The sequence below is a fragment of the Hypanus sabinus genome, chromosome 13 (assembly GCF_030144855.1).
Source record: "Hypanus sabinus isolate sHypSab1 chromosome 13, sHypSab1.hap1, whole genome shotgun sequence".
Lineage (NCBI taxonomy): Eukaryota > Metazoa > Chordata > Chondrichthyes > Myliobatiformes > Dasyatidae > Hypanus > Hypanus sabinus.
In genome coordinates, this window is record NC_082718.1 from 54,421,705 (window position 1) to 54,436,881 (window position 15,177).

Consider the following 15,177-nt stretch of genomic DNA (forward strand, 5'->3'; position numbering starts at 1 on the left):
ATCTGTTATTCTGCCTAGTCCAATCAATTGGCACCTTGACCATAGCCCTCCATGCCATACTCATCCAAACTTCCGCTGACAGCTCACTCCACGTTCACACTACCGTCTGAGTGAAGAAGTTTCCCCTCAGGTTTTGGGGAATTTAATTTGGCAACATTTTCTCGTCTCATTTATCCCATCAAAATGCTACATTTTTATTAAATTTTATCTTCCACGTCTCATTTTGCCAGCTAATTATGTCCTGCAGTAAATTATTAATTTCTCCATGGGTTGCCTTTATTTTAAACTTGGTGTTGCCTGAGTAAGAAGGTGCAGTGATTTGAGAACCAACCCCTGCCATCCTTCCATCAGAAAATTATTTACTATAATTCTCCGCCTTTGGTGCAGGTATCAGCTTTCAATTTTGCTAACTGAATAACTATAGGACTTTTTTTAGTCAATATAGAAAGCATCATTGCATTTCTTTCACTTTTTTTTCCTGGTATCTCACAGGAAAAATGTTATTTAGTAAGGTAAATGAATTTTAGCGGAAGGAACAACAAACAGCTGATGTGTGCTGAGTTTCACCATTCTGAAGCACATGCAGGAACAAAGGCTGCTACATGTGTACAAGTACATAAATCTTTGCAGATAGAATGATGTGTTGAAATATGGTAATAAGGTATATGGGTTCATTAAATTCATAGAAGTACAAGGCAAATATGATTTAATATGAACAAATCCATACCAGTTCATATTTGTTGACCTTAATATTTCCAATTATTAAAACTTTTTTCCAAAATCTTCTTGACAACTAATAATAAACTGACTGGACTGGTTTGACCGTGCATGTCATTGCAAATCTTCTTTCACTTGCTATTCTCCAGTTTTCTGGCACCTCTTTATATTTAGGGATGTTTGAAAAATCATGGCCAGCCCTTGCTGCAGTCTGTGCCTTCACCACCTTGAAATGGTAAAGTAGCAGTTGACTCCCCATCTAGATCAGGTGATGTATTTGCTTTCTAAGTTTTCACCTCATCCATCCTCTATTTTCTCTTCTGCTGAAATTTAGGCATCTGCTGCCTGTATAGTAAAGGCTAATTACCTTCTAAATACTTTAACCCTGACCTCACCACTCCATGCATAGATCTGCCTCGTGATTCCACATTAATCCCTTGTCATCCTTGCTTGCTGCTCACCTACCTGTAGAAAACCTTTGATGTTATTTTTTAATACTAAATGTCATTCTATTGTATTTTTTTTTGCTTTTTCTTACACATTTTCCAAAAAATTATTTGGCCTATAACAATTAGTTATATGACAAGCATCCTGCAACAGCCTCTCTTCCTTTCACCATAATCTCAATTCATATTGCCATCCACAGAGATCTTCTAGCTTTTTTTTTTGCCTAATAAAACTATGCCCAGCCTACACTCAACACACTTCCTACTCAGAGGGCTCTACTTGTTCCATAGAAGTTTTGGTTTCCAGTCTTTTGCATTAAAGTTAGCCTTCCTAAGAAGGTGGTGAATCTGTGGAATTCCTTGCCACAGACAGCTATGGAGGCCAAGTCATTGGGTATATATCATGTGGAGGTTGATAGGTTCTTGATTAGTAAGGGCATCAAAGGTTACAGGGAGAAGACAGCAGAATAGAGTTGGGAGGAAGAATAAGTCATTTATGATGAAATGGCAGAACAGGCTCAATGAGCTGATGGCCTAGTTCTGCTCTTGTATCTTATGGTCTTAAAGCCTGCTCAATTTTGCCCCTTAGGCTTGTCCATTACCAGTGTAAATCTATTGATCATTTTTGTTTCCCTGAATCTGCTTGGAAGGGAACAGAGAAAGGAAAAAAATTGGTATGACAAAGGTGTTTATAATCACGAGAGATTTGGACATTACAATTGTATCTTCCAGTTGATGGAACAAGCAATTAGGGGATGCAGAATGAAAAAGAACCAAAACTGACCTGAAAGAACTGGGTTATGCAGTGAGTGGTTGTGGTGTAGAATTTCGTGCCAGAGGTAGTAATGTTTTAACTGCCATATTCAAAAGCGTGTTTAGTTCTATGGATTGATGAGGACAGCAGGAAATGGATCATCTGGTCTGTTCTTGGACAGAATGGGTAGAGTATCCTTTGTGATGCTGAGATGTGGAACAAAGAATATGGCTGCCGCAACATGAATGTCATAAAGTCTTGGAGTTTCACAACATATGTAATGAGCAGAAAACCCTGTTTCTATGTCAACCATTGTTTTGCCTATACTAATCCCAGTTGTTTGCATTAATTCCATTTTCCTATATACGTTGTTTAAGTATCAGTCATGGTACCTCTTAAATGTACTATTTCTGGCCACTCATCACAAATACTATTACACTTTGTGTTGAAAAATTTATCCCTCCTATCTTCGTTAAACCACAACCTTTTCACTTTCCGTCTATGCTTCTAGTTTAAATACCCCTCCCATGGGAAGCTAACAAACCATTTACAGTTTCTATGCATCTCAAAATTTAGTAAGTCTCTATTAAATCACCTATTGGCCTCCTTTGCTCTGGGGGGGGGGGGGAATGCGGGTGGAAGAAGACCTCTGTGATCACTTTTTGGGTTATGTGGAGGCAAGAAAATGTTCCAGATTGGGATGCAGGGAGACATAAACCAATGGGGATAGATTTTTTTTAATGAGATGCTGGTCAATGGGATGGTTGAGCAATCTTAACCAGAGCTCAGAGAAGTGGTAAGGAACTTCGATCCTCTTGAGTCTGAAGTGGGTAGAATGAGGGAGTATGGCTAAGAATGAAATCAACATGTTAGTTTAATACAGACAGATGAAGGATGCAGGAATAGATGAGTACAAGCTGGTGTCAGTGTCATATTGGGCTGTGGTGATGGTACAGACACAGTGATGACCTATGGTTATATATCTCCAGCAGTTTAGTTCAGTTTTGCATCAAGGGCTGATAGTTAGAGTTGGTAGTGATGGAATAGCATACAGGGCTGTGATCAGAGGGCTTTGCTGGAGGAAATTTTGGCCATCCACCATGCTATGCTCTGTGTGCGTGTGTGTGGTATCAATAAATAACCTCTGAGCAGAGTGAGACTGAGAGTTGATCTGGTGCTACCAACTAGTGAAATTAACCTTTAGCCTTTATAAGCATCTAGCTTTGTCTCACAAGCCCAAGTACCCAAGGTTGAAGGAATTTCTTATCCATCATTTTATCATGCTTGTTTTGAAATAGTTAATTTTCCTTGAAAATTTTGATTCATCAAGAAGTTTTGAATATTAGTTAGGTCATCCTCTCCCTTTTTTCATGCCTAATACTGGTGTCATATTTGCCCATGAGATGTGGTTCTGGCTATGACTCATCACCATGGCTGCAAATTTCTGGTTTCTAGCCTCATTGGACTCTAATCTCTGACCTAGATATACATATCTACCATCAGCTATAAATCAACCATGTGGTATATATGTATATATCTGGTGGTTGATTTCTTTGGTTGGTAACACTATCTCAACTCTCCATCTCACTCTACACAGAGTGAAAGGTTTTACTTGGAGTTTCCTGGCTGGTATTAATTAACCATCATGTAAGGCCATGTTTTTGAGCATGAAGATTTCGGGACAGCAGATAACTTAATTCTTCTGAGCTGGGATCAGCAGAATTAGTGATGTACAATCACTGCCAATGCAATGCTGTTATTTATACAAGAATTGAATTCCTGATGTAAGATGAAGCTGCTACTGAATTAATTTCTTCCCCTATGCTGTCTGTCTGTTGGCATTCATTCTGAGTGAACACTATAGAAGCTAGTGTATGTGGGTGTCTGCCATATTCTGGGATTGCTATCCAATTTCTGCCCTTTATCTACCACTCACTTTGAACCTCAGCTGTCCAGGCGCAGATTTTAGGAGAGCCTGTTTTTAGTGGTCTCTTGATTTCCTTTGGCCACACTTCATCTAGGAAGGATGAAGGGAACCAAATATTTGAGAGTTAAATACCAGGTCTTAAATCTTGTTAAGATAAATTTTCTCAGCACACTTGCTCAAGTCTCCTATTGGACTGAGTCTCAACCATTGTGCTCATTTTCATAATGTTCAGGGGTTCAAAACCTGGGGTACATCGCGTTTTTAAAAAAAAGGTAGAGAACCCCTGATACATTTAGTATCATTAAATCTTAAAATGAGGCTGCAGCCCCTTTTCCTTTTTTTTTACTGATTTCTATTGAGGCACCTCCAGAACCAAGTGAGATAGTCCCAAGATCCTCCACTCATCAATTACTCCTGGACTCCATATGAACTGTAGGTTTCACATTGTGTTAACTAGTTCTCTTCAGTTAAGGCAATATAAATATGATAGATAGCTGGTCTGTTTTTCGCAGGATGGGAGAGTATAGAATTAAATAGAAGCTATGCCCTCTGAGAGGAGAGAAATTTTGAAGGAGATCTGAGGGGTATATTTTTCCATACAAAAGATAGCAATTAAATGGCACAAGAAACCAGAGGAGACAGCGGAGGAATGTACTAATACAATGTTTAAATGGATTTTATTCAGGTACTTGAATAGGAGAGAGACAGACAGACCTAATGAACCAATGGGATTACCATGGATGAGCATTATAGATGGCGTGGGTGAATTGGGTCGGAAGGCCCTGTTTCAGTGCTGTACTATGAATAGAAATATACAGAAGAGAAATCGCGCCTTTCAACCCACCTCATCCATTTGCCCCAATTAGGCCCATATCTGTCTGTCTCTCCTCTCTGACTTAAAAACAATGGTTTTAGCAAGGTGGCATCGTTTGACACGATCTGATATTGTTCCACTGCAAACAAAACTTCACAATTATGTTGATGTTTCTTAAAGGCCTTTCATTGCAAATCCCCTGAAACTGACAGTCGTGCCAGGTCACTTGGCATCGAGATCACCACCAGAAAGTAGCTGGGTAAATGATGGGAACAGACTGTGAGTGAGGGCCTCCAAGTGTCTGCACTTTCATATGAATGTACAATTTACAGTAAAAGAGGGAGTCAGCATTCTTTTTGTTTTGGTGGGGAAATGACTTTGCTCTTTCAAAACAAACTTGCATAATGTTACAACAGCTCATTGCTTGCTATTAGTAGGAATTTATTTTTAAATTAGATGTCGTACTTCTTTTGAAGTAAGGAAGACTGAATTGGGAAAGGTCTCATTTCCTTTCTCACTGTGAATTCCATTGCCAGGCTTAAGCTATTTTTTCTAAAATTTTAATCCCACCAGTGAACACTTGTTTACAAATATCTTGTATTTTCAAAGCTATTTCTTGCAGCCTTATCCTTCTTGTATTTTGCAAAAGCGTTGGCTGGGAGCTATATGAAAAGTACTATCACACAACTGGAGAGACGTTTTGACTTGCCCAGCTTCCTGGTTGGTATCATTGATGGAAGCTTTGAAATTGGTGAGCACTGATCTCTGAATTGCTAAATCAAATAGAAGCCTAAATAAAGAGCCTTTAATTTGTATCATCTTCCTCTCCTCTGTTTTTGGTTAAGGGAATTTGCTAGTGATTTCATTTGTGAGCTACTTTGGAGCAAAATTTCATCGTCCCAAGTTAATCGCATTTGGAAGCCTCACCATGGGCCTTGGAACCATTTTAATAGCTATGCCTCATTTCTTCATGGGGCGGTGAGTCTCTACATTTTTATTTTAATTGCTGTAAGACTTTCTAAGAGGCTTTGCTTTTTAGGAACATTTTAGTAATAATTAATCCACCAGATTTCAGAACCTTTTAACCTGTGAATGGAGGTTTTATCAAAATCTGGGTTAAATTTCAATAAATTGAATTGAGAAGTGCCTCCCTTTTTTGTTTTCACTGGACTTTAAATCAGGCAATGAAATTCAAGTTCGCTAAATATTAATTGTACTGCTAAGCACATTTGTAAATGCTTTGTATTTTGTACACTCTCTCAGAATAAGTCTAGATATCATTCCAGCGAATGAAGAGTTTCCATGGAAATCCAACTGCCTTGACTGCGCTTCTGTTCCTCTTATCTCAGTTCTCTGTGAAACAATGTTTACACAGGCTATTGAATGCTGTTGAACTCGATCCCAGAGCTACCCTTTGGTCAGTTGTACCCTCTTACCTATTAATAACTGCAGTGCTCATACAGGAAAGGTTAATATTATATGTTTGGGGCCCCACATTCCATCTTCAGTCTCTCCTGTTTGGATCTCTGCTGCAATACTAAGTAACAGAACCCAGGAACTTCCACACATCACTTATTTGAGGGATCTCAGAGGAGATTCAACTTGCGCAGTAAATGGCTGGGCCCTAGAGAGTGCTGTAGAAAAGAGAGAACTATGGACTAGGGTACATAGTTACCTGAAAGTGGTGACACAGGTAGACAATATGGCAAAAAAGACATCTGGCATGTTTTCCTTCGTTGGCACTAAGTACAGGATTGGGATGTCCTGTTACAACTATATGAATTGTTGGTTGGGCCACACGTGCCTACGGTGCTCAGTTCTGGAAGAAAGTGGCACTGGAGAGGGGGTAACTTTTCATGTGCAGCTCCTAAGGGAATCAAGTATTCCTATTCACAAACTACTACGGTTGGAATCTGTAGACATAGATGCCCGAAAAATAGCATTGAAGGCCTCAGAGCAAGGCTGCAGTACTGGAGGGTCATCAGAGACTGCTGTGTACATTGTCTCATAGAGACATGGCTCACCTCACAACACTCTGGACACAGTGCTCAAGCCTGAAGGCTTCACCTTCCACTGTATGGGTCAACCGGTTGCTTCATGATTAACTTATTGTGCACAGATATGGCAGTTGTATTTCAGTTCTGGTATTCTCACCCCCTTCCTGCCCCCCTCCCCCCCAGACTGGAACATCTGGCAGTCAAGTGTTGTTTGTTCTATCTGTCAGGGGAATTCCCCTCCATCATCCTGAAGTATATTTCATTTCCCCCCCCCACCCCCAGCAAATGTCAAGCCATCACGAGAGGAGCCAAGCACACTGATCAGCCATCAGGACATAGTGCTCCCTGGTGCCTCCCTGATCATTGTAGGTGACTTTGACCAGGCCAGCTTGAAGTTTCTGACCAACTTCCACCAATGTGTCACCTGCAGAACCAGAGAAGCAGTACACTCGATCACGGTTATACCACCAACAAGAATACTTACCTATGCCATCTTTGGCTAGCAAGAGAAATCAAAGCCACCAGAAAAGTCAAAGAGAGAGCAAAAATTGGAGGGACATTAGAGGATTAGGAAGCCTTTAAAAACCAACAGAAGGCCCCTAAAAAAGTAATTAAGGTAAAGATGGAATGTAAAAGTAAGCTAGCCAATGATATTAAAGAGGATACAGAAGTTTCTTCAGATACATGAAGTGTAAAAAAGAGGTGAGAATGGATTTCAGACTACTGGAAAATGATGCTGGGCAGGTAGTAATGGGAGACAACAAAATGATGGATGCACCGGATAAGTCTTTTGCATCAGTCTTCACTGTGGAAGGCACTAGCAATATAGGTGGAAGTTCCAGCTTTCAGGGGGCATGAAGTGTGTGAAGGTAGTATAACTAGGCAGAAGGTTCTTGGGGAAACTAAAAGGTCTAAAGTTAGATAAGTTACCTGGACCAGATGGTGTATAACTCATACATCTGAAAGAGGTGGCTGAAGAGATTGTGGAGGTTTGGAGAAGGAAGTTGGAGGATCAGAACGGGAGTGCGGTGGGAGCCATCTTGAATTTTTCTTATTCTCATCGTAGTTAAGAGAGGCGGGACTGTGCAGGCATGTGACAGCGGGTAGTGAAGCAGGGAAGATTTTAAAAGGACACAGCCTTTTACAGTGGGCAGCGTCATTTTCGGGCAGCGGAGTGAGCCAGGAGCAGAGTGAAGGCTTAATGGTAAATGGTAGGGCATTGAAAAATGCAGTAGAACAGAGTGATCTAGGAATAATGGTACATAGTTCCCTGAAGGTGGAATCTCATATGGATAGGGTGGTGAAGAAAGCTTTTGGTATGCTGGCCTTAATAAATCAGAGCATTGAGTATAGGAGTTGGGATGTAATGTTAAAATTGTACAAGGCATTGGTCAGGCCAAATTTGAAGTATTGTGTACAGTTCTGGTCACCAAGTTATAGGAAAGATGTCAACAAAATAGAGAGAGTACAGAAAAGATTTACTAGAATGTTACCTGGGTTTCAGCACCTAAGTTACAGGGAAAGGCTGAACAAGTTAGGTCCTTATTCTTTGGAGCATAGAAGATTGAGGGGGGATTTGATAGAGGTATTTAAAATTATGAGGGGGATGGATAGAGTTGACGTGGATAGGCTTTTTCCATTGAGAGTAGGGGAGATTCAAACAAGAGGACATGCGTTGAGAGTTAGGGGCAAATGTTTAAGGGTTACATGAGGGGGAATTTCTTTACTCAGAGAGTAGTAGCTGTGTGGAACGAGCTTCCAGTAGAAGTGGTAGAGGGATGTTCGATTTTGTCATTTGAAGTAAAATTAGATAGGTATATGGGCAGGAAAGGAATGGAGGGTTATGGGCTGAGTGCGGGCCAGTGGGACTAGGTGAGTGTAAGCATCAGCACAGACTAGAAGTGCCGAGATGGCCTGTTTCGATGCTGTAAATGTTATATGGTTATTAGTTATGATCTTTCAAGAATCACTAGCTTCTGGAATGGTTCTGGAAGACTAGAAAATTTCAAGTGTCACTCCACTCTTCAAGAAGGGAAAGAGACAGAAGAAAGGAAACTATAGACCAGTTGGTCTGACCTCAGTGGTTAGGAAGATGTGGAAGTTGATTATTAAGGCTGAGGTCTCAGGATCCTTGAAGGAGGTACATGATAAAATAGACTATAGTCAGCATGGTTTGTTCAAGGGAAAATCTTGCCTGAAAAATTTGTTGGAACTCTTTGAAGAAGTAACAAGCAGGATAGACAAAGGAGAACTGGGTAATGTGCATTTGGGTTTTCAGAAGGCCTTTGACAAGATGGCACACATGGGGATGCTTAACAATCTACAAGCCCATGGTATTACATGAAAGATTCTAGCATGAAGAAAGTAGTAGCTGATTGGAGGAGCAAAGAGTGGGAAAGAAGAGAACCTTTTCTGGCTGGCTGCCAGTGAGTAGTGGTGTTCCACAGAGGTTTGTGTTGGGACTGATTCTTTTTGAGTTATATGTCAGTGATTTGAATGACGGAATTGGTGGCTTTGTTGCAAAGTTTGCAGATGATATGAAGATAGATGGAGGGGTAGGCAGTTTTGAGGAAGTAGGGTGGCTACAGAAGGACTTGGACAGATTAGGAGAATGGGCAAGGAAATAGCAGATGGAATACAGTGTCAGGAAGGTTGTAGTCATGCACTTCGGTAGTAGAAATGAAAGGGTTGACAATTTTCTAAATGGAGAGACAACACAAAAACCTGAGGTGCAAAGTGAGTTGGGAATCCTTGTGCAGGAGTCCCTAAGAGGTAATTTGAAGGTCAAGTCTGTGGGGAGGAAGACAAATGCAATGTTAGCATTCATTTCAAGAGGATTAGAATATAAAAGGAAAGATGTAATTTTGAGACTTTATAAAGCACTGGTGAGGCCTCACTTGAAGTATTGTGAGCAGGTTTGGGCCCCCTATCTTAGAAAGGATATGCAAAAACTGAAGAGAGTTCAAAGGAGTTCGTGAAATGATTTCAGGATTGAAAGGTTTATCATATAAAGAGCGTTTGATGGCTCTGGGCCTGTTATCATTAGAATTCAGAAGAATGAGGGGTGACCTCATTGAAACCTATCAAGTGGTGTAAGGCTTTGATAGAGTGGATATGGAGAGGATGTTTCCTACACTGGGAGAGTCTACAACCAGAGGAAACTGCCTCAGACAGAGGGGCGTCCTTTTAGAATGGAGATGAGGCATTTCTTTAGCCGGAGAGTGGTGAATCTGTGGAATTTTTTTGCCACAGGCAGCTGTGGAAGACAAATCTTTATGCGTATTTTAGGCAAAGCTTGATAGATTATTGATTGATCAGGGCATGAAGGGAAATAGGGAGAAGGCAGAAGATTGGGGCTGAGAAGAAAATTGGATTGGCCATGATGAAATGACAGAGCAAATGCAATGGGCCAAATGGTCTAATTCTGCTCCTATATCTTATGCCCTAATCCTACGCTCTCACATGGAGAATTCTGATCATCTGGGTGTGCTTGTACTTCCTGCATCAGCTTCCTCAAGACCTGTGTGAATCAGTATGTACCTTTGAGTACTTAACTGAGTTTTCCCAAATGAAAAGCCCTGGATGAACCCAGAAGTTCACAGTCTGCTGACGGCTGGATATGTGCCACTTGAGATTGGTGAACCAGATGCTGACAAGAAGACCAGGTACAACCAATGGAACCCATCATTTGAAAAGACAATTCCATGTGTAATTAGAGACACGGTTGGATACCCAAAAGCTGTTGCAGGATTTATATGCCTTTACTTCTTGTAAGGCAAAACTTAATGACATAAATAGCAGTGATGCTTAACCCTCCATTGAGCTAATGCCTGTTATACATGCTTTGAAAGAGAATGACTATGCCTATATGAGTCCCCACAGCCTATGGTGACCCTGTGATCTATCTTGGGAGTCAATCCCTCGAGGGGAACCCTTGCAAAGCATTGGGCCTGCCAGTGAGCCTAGCTGGGTACTGAAAACCTCTGCCAACCAACTGTCTGAGGTGTTCAAGGACATCTTCAGCCTCTCACTGCTGTGGTCTGAAGTTCGCACCTGCTTCAAAAGGGCATCAATCATGCTAGTGCCAAAGAAGAATAGGGTGAGCTGATTTAATGTCTACTGGCTTGTAACGCTCACAGCTATTGTGATGAAATGCTTCAAGTGTGGCTAAAATTAACTCCTGCCTGAGCTAGTTTCTGGACCCACTGGAGTTTGCCTACCACTGCAACTTGTCTACAGTGGATGCAATCTCTCAAGCTCTCCACTCAGCTCTGGAGCATCAAGACATACATCTGACTACTGTTTATTGATTACAGCTTGCTGTATGATACCATCATCCCCCTAATGCCATCAACAGCAATCTTCTAAATCTGGTCTCCATACCACTTCATCCTCAACTCTATCGGCATACCACAATCAATATGGTCTCTTGGTTTCATCCATCTACTATTTACACATTTTGACCTTTGGCATTTTCTGTTTCCAACTCCCCCCACCACCCAAAACCAAAATCGAGTCAGAGTTCCATCACCTTTCATCTCTTCCCTAATAATTCCCATGGTTACTATCCTTATCAGATTCCAGCAATGATAGTTTTTTTGTGTTCCTGTTTGACATGCTCTAGAAATTGTCTTTTCCTTCATTCTCTTGCCTTGGCACTGCATTTATTTTGTTTGCCTCCCTGCCTCTGGCTCCCAGCTCCACATAGGCTCCCATATCTGACTCATTCTGCTGGCTGTCCTTCACCAGCCTCCTCAGTCCACTGGTCATCTCTGGACCTTGTCTCGCCACTCTCCCTCTTTATACTGATCTGTCTGTTGCTTGTTCCATAATGATGAGGCTGTACTGCTTTGGTCACACTGCATAAACTTTTCAAATGGTTTGAATTCAGAACGATTTTAATAACAAATAAAAACAAAACACTTAATTAAAACATTTACCTAAATTCAGTTAATTTAGAGAATTGAATTTGCTCAATACTACATCCTAGACATTCTCTACATTCATATGAATGGAGATGCTGCTTGCACTCTAGATCTGGCTAGTTGCCAAACTTGGTGCTGTAGATACTGTGTATTGCAAATCACCATCCGTGGGTGATCTTCCAGTCCTCAGTGAAGAGCAGCCAGCAAGATCAGAATTCCCATGTTTACATGGGACCACTGAGCAAGATAGTTTCCATTCTGACATGTGAGTCCATGGCCTCCTCTACTTGCACAATGAGGCCATTCTCGGGTTAGAGGAGCAACACCCCAATTTCTGTCTGGATAGCCTCCAACCCAATGGCACGAACATCGATTTCTCTAACTTCCAGTATTTTTTCTTCTCTCCCTCTCCCTTTCCATTTCCACATTTTTGGATCTCCTCTATCCCTTGCCCCTCATCCTTCCTTTTCACCCATGGCCCTCTCCTCTCTATTAGGCTCCTTCTTCAACACTATACCTCTTCCACATCACAATTCAGCTTCTGCCTTCATCCCTCCACCTCCTCCCTGACTCACCTTTCTGTTCACCATTAACTTGTCAATTTGTACTCGTTCCCTTCTTTCTGACCCATATTATTTTGGCTTCTTCCTCTTTCCTTTCCAGTCCTGATGCAGGGTTATGGCCCAATACTTACCTTGCCTTTTCCTCACCACAAGATGCTGCTTGGCATGGTTTTGTGTGTGTCGCTCTGAATTTCCAGCATCTGCAGAATCACTTGCCTTTAGTATAAATCCTGACCTTCAGTACTGGATGTGTGGTGTTTGTATTTTCTACCTGCAACTGCTTGGGTTTCCTCCAATATTTGATAAGGTACCCCATGTGAGGCTTATTGAGAAAATAAGCAGGTGTGGAGTCCAAGGTGACAATGCTTTGTGGATCCAGAACTGGCTTGCCCACAGAAGGCAAAGAGTGGTTGTAGATGGGTCATATTCTGCATGGAGGCCTGTTCTGCATGGGATCTGTTCTAGGACCCCTACTCTTTATGATTTTTATAAATGACCTGGATGAGGAAGTGGAGGGATGGGTTAGTAAATTTGCTGTTGACACCAAGGTTGGAGGTGTTCTGGATAGACTGGAGGGCTGTCAAAGGTTACAACAGGACATTGATAGGATGCAAAACCAGGCTGAGAAGTGGCAGATGGAGTTCAACCCAGATAAGTGTGAGGTGGTCCATTTTGGTAGGTCAAATGTGATGACAGAATATCGCATTAATGGCAAGGCTCTTGGCAGGGTGGACCAGAGGAATCTTGGGGTCCGAGTCCATAGGACACTCAAAGCTACAAGCAGGCTGACTCTGTGATTAAGAAGTCACATGTTGCATTGGCCTTCATCAATCGTGGGATTGCATTTAAGAGCCAAGAGGTAATGTTGCTGGTATGTAGGACACTGGTCAGACCCCACTTGGAATACTGTGCTCAATTCTGGTTGCCTCACTACAGGAAGGATGTGGAAACCATAGAAAGGGTGCAGAGGATATTTACAAGGATGTTGCCTGGATTGGGGAGCATGCCTTATGAGAATAGATTAAGTGAGCTTGGCCTTTTCTTCTTGGAGTGATGGAGGATGAGAAGTGACCTGATAGAGTTGTACAAGATGATGAAAGGCATTGATCATGTGGATAGTCAGAGGCTTTTCCCCAGGGCTGAAATGGCTAGCACCAATGGGCACAGTTTTTAGGTGCTTGGAAGTTGGTACAGAGGAGATGTCAGGGTTAAGTTTTTATGTAAAGTGTGTGGAATGGGCTGCCGCCAGTGGTGGTGGAGGTGGAAATGATGGGATCTTTTAAGAGACTCCTGGATGGATACATGGAGCTTAGAAAAATAGTGGGCTATGGGTAAGCCTTGGTAGTTCTAAGGTATGGACATGTTCAGCACAGCTTTGTGGGCCGAAGGGCCTGTATTGTGCTGTAGGTTTTCTATGATCTGTTTCTATCACAAATATGAACTTTTGGTGGGTTAATTGAACACTGTAAATTGTGGGTTAATTGATCACTGTAAATTGTGGAGTTGGAGTTCTGTGTTATGTGCACAAGTACATACATGAATAGTTGCAAAGAAAAGGTACTTGAGCCCCATCACAGGGACATGCATAGTATTAGCTAAGCAGCATCCACGAGAAGAACACGAGCACAATTTTAAAAGAAAGGATGCAATTACACCAAGATTCAGCACATTGCAGTGCAAAGTGGTCATAGTGTTGCCGTAGTGAGGTAGAGATTAGGTTTGTGCAGCTTGGTTCCAAAATGAGATAGCTGAAGGGACCCGTCTTGAATCTTGTTTGGAACTTCAGGCTTCTGTTCCTCCTTTCCAATGGCAGATGCTTAAAGGTGACATGGTCTGGATGGTGGCAATCTTTGATCAATGTTGCTGCCTTGAAGCAGTGCCTCCTGTAGATGTATCGTCCCTGGAGAGGCGTGCCCGTGATGTGTTGGGCAAAGTCCACTCTTTTCTGCAGCTTGTTTCCTTGCTGTGCATTTGAATGGCAGAACCAGATCAGGTTGAAATCAGCCAGGATGTTTCCAATGGTATATCTGTGGAAATTTGTTAGTGTCCGGTGATGGGCTAAACCTCCTTAACCTTCCGAGAAAATAAAGGTGAGTGGCAGAGATAATGAGTCCAAGAATGCTGGCATGTAAGAAAGAATGTTATAGGGAAATGTCTGGGGTAATGAGATTGGTGGAAGTGATCTAAGAGGCAACATTGACTTGTTAGGTCCCGAGGCTTTTGTGATCCAAAGGTTCTTCTAAAGTCAGGAATGTGGCATGAAACTTATTGCTCATCATTGCTTTATTAAGTGTTAAACGAGTTGAAAAGGAGAAAAGAAAAAGGACGCAAGAGAATGAACATAAGAAAATGCAGTTGTGGTCATATCATACTTAGTTGAGATAATAAAAATTTCAATTAGAATGTTTAACTAATAAAATAGATAGATTCAAGCGGTGTAACACCTGCTACTGAAAATTTAAATTTTCTGAAATTTTACTGAAAATTTCGATCTTGCTTCGACCACTTCTCCTTGAATATGCCCTGCTCCAACTTTGTATTGCACCCACATGCCTCAACCCTCAAATCAACCTCTCCTTTGCTCATCTCTTCATTGTTTGCAACAATAGTTTACCACAATATTGTATGTATATTTTCTTATATCTTGGAATAAGCTGTTGGTAATTGTTTTCTTCAGCTACAACTATGAAACAGCACTTAAATTTTCAAGCAATTCAACCACAGTAGCCTCCCAATGTTCAAATGACTCCAGTAGCACAGAAACTGTGGAGACTTCGCCTGTGCCCCTTCCCGGTAAGTACAGCAATAATGGTGACTGTCTTCTGTCTCTGAATGTCAGAAATTGGATGTTTCTGATTTTACAAAATATTTTGCTTAGGTTGTGAGAAAGAGGGAGGCTCGCCAATGTGGATATTTCTATTCCTTGGTAATACTTTGCGAGGAATAGGTGAAGCTCCAACTGGACCATTGGGAATATCCTATCTTGATGATCACGCCACAGAGGAAAATGCATCTTTTTACATTGGTAACTTAA

The 15,177-nt window shown here is 41.5% G+C and overlaps 1 protein-coding gene across 1 annotated transcript in view; it reads left to right on the forward strand.

Annotated features, from left to right (window-relative positions):
- Positions 1–15,177, forward strand: part of slco1c1 (solute carrier organic anion transporter family, member 1C1) — a 62,215-nt gene that overhangs the window by 11,169 nt on the left and 35,869 nt on the right. Inside the window, exons 2-5 of the mRNA XM_059986785.1 lie at positions 5,268–5,409; positions 5,504–5,636; positions 14,821–14,936; positions 15,022–15,168. Of these exons, the coding sequence (XP_059842768.1) occupies positions 5,268–5,409; positions 5,504–5,636; positions 14,821–14,936; positions 15,022–15,168 (538 nt within the window). The remainder of the gene's footprint in view (positions 1–5,267; positions 5,410–5,503; positions 5,637–14,820; positions 14,937–15,021; positions 15,169–15,177) is intronic.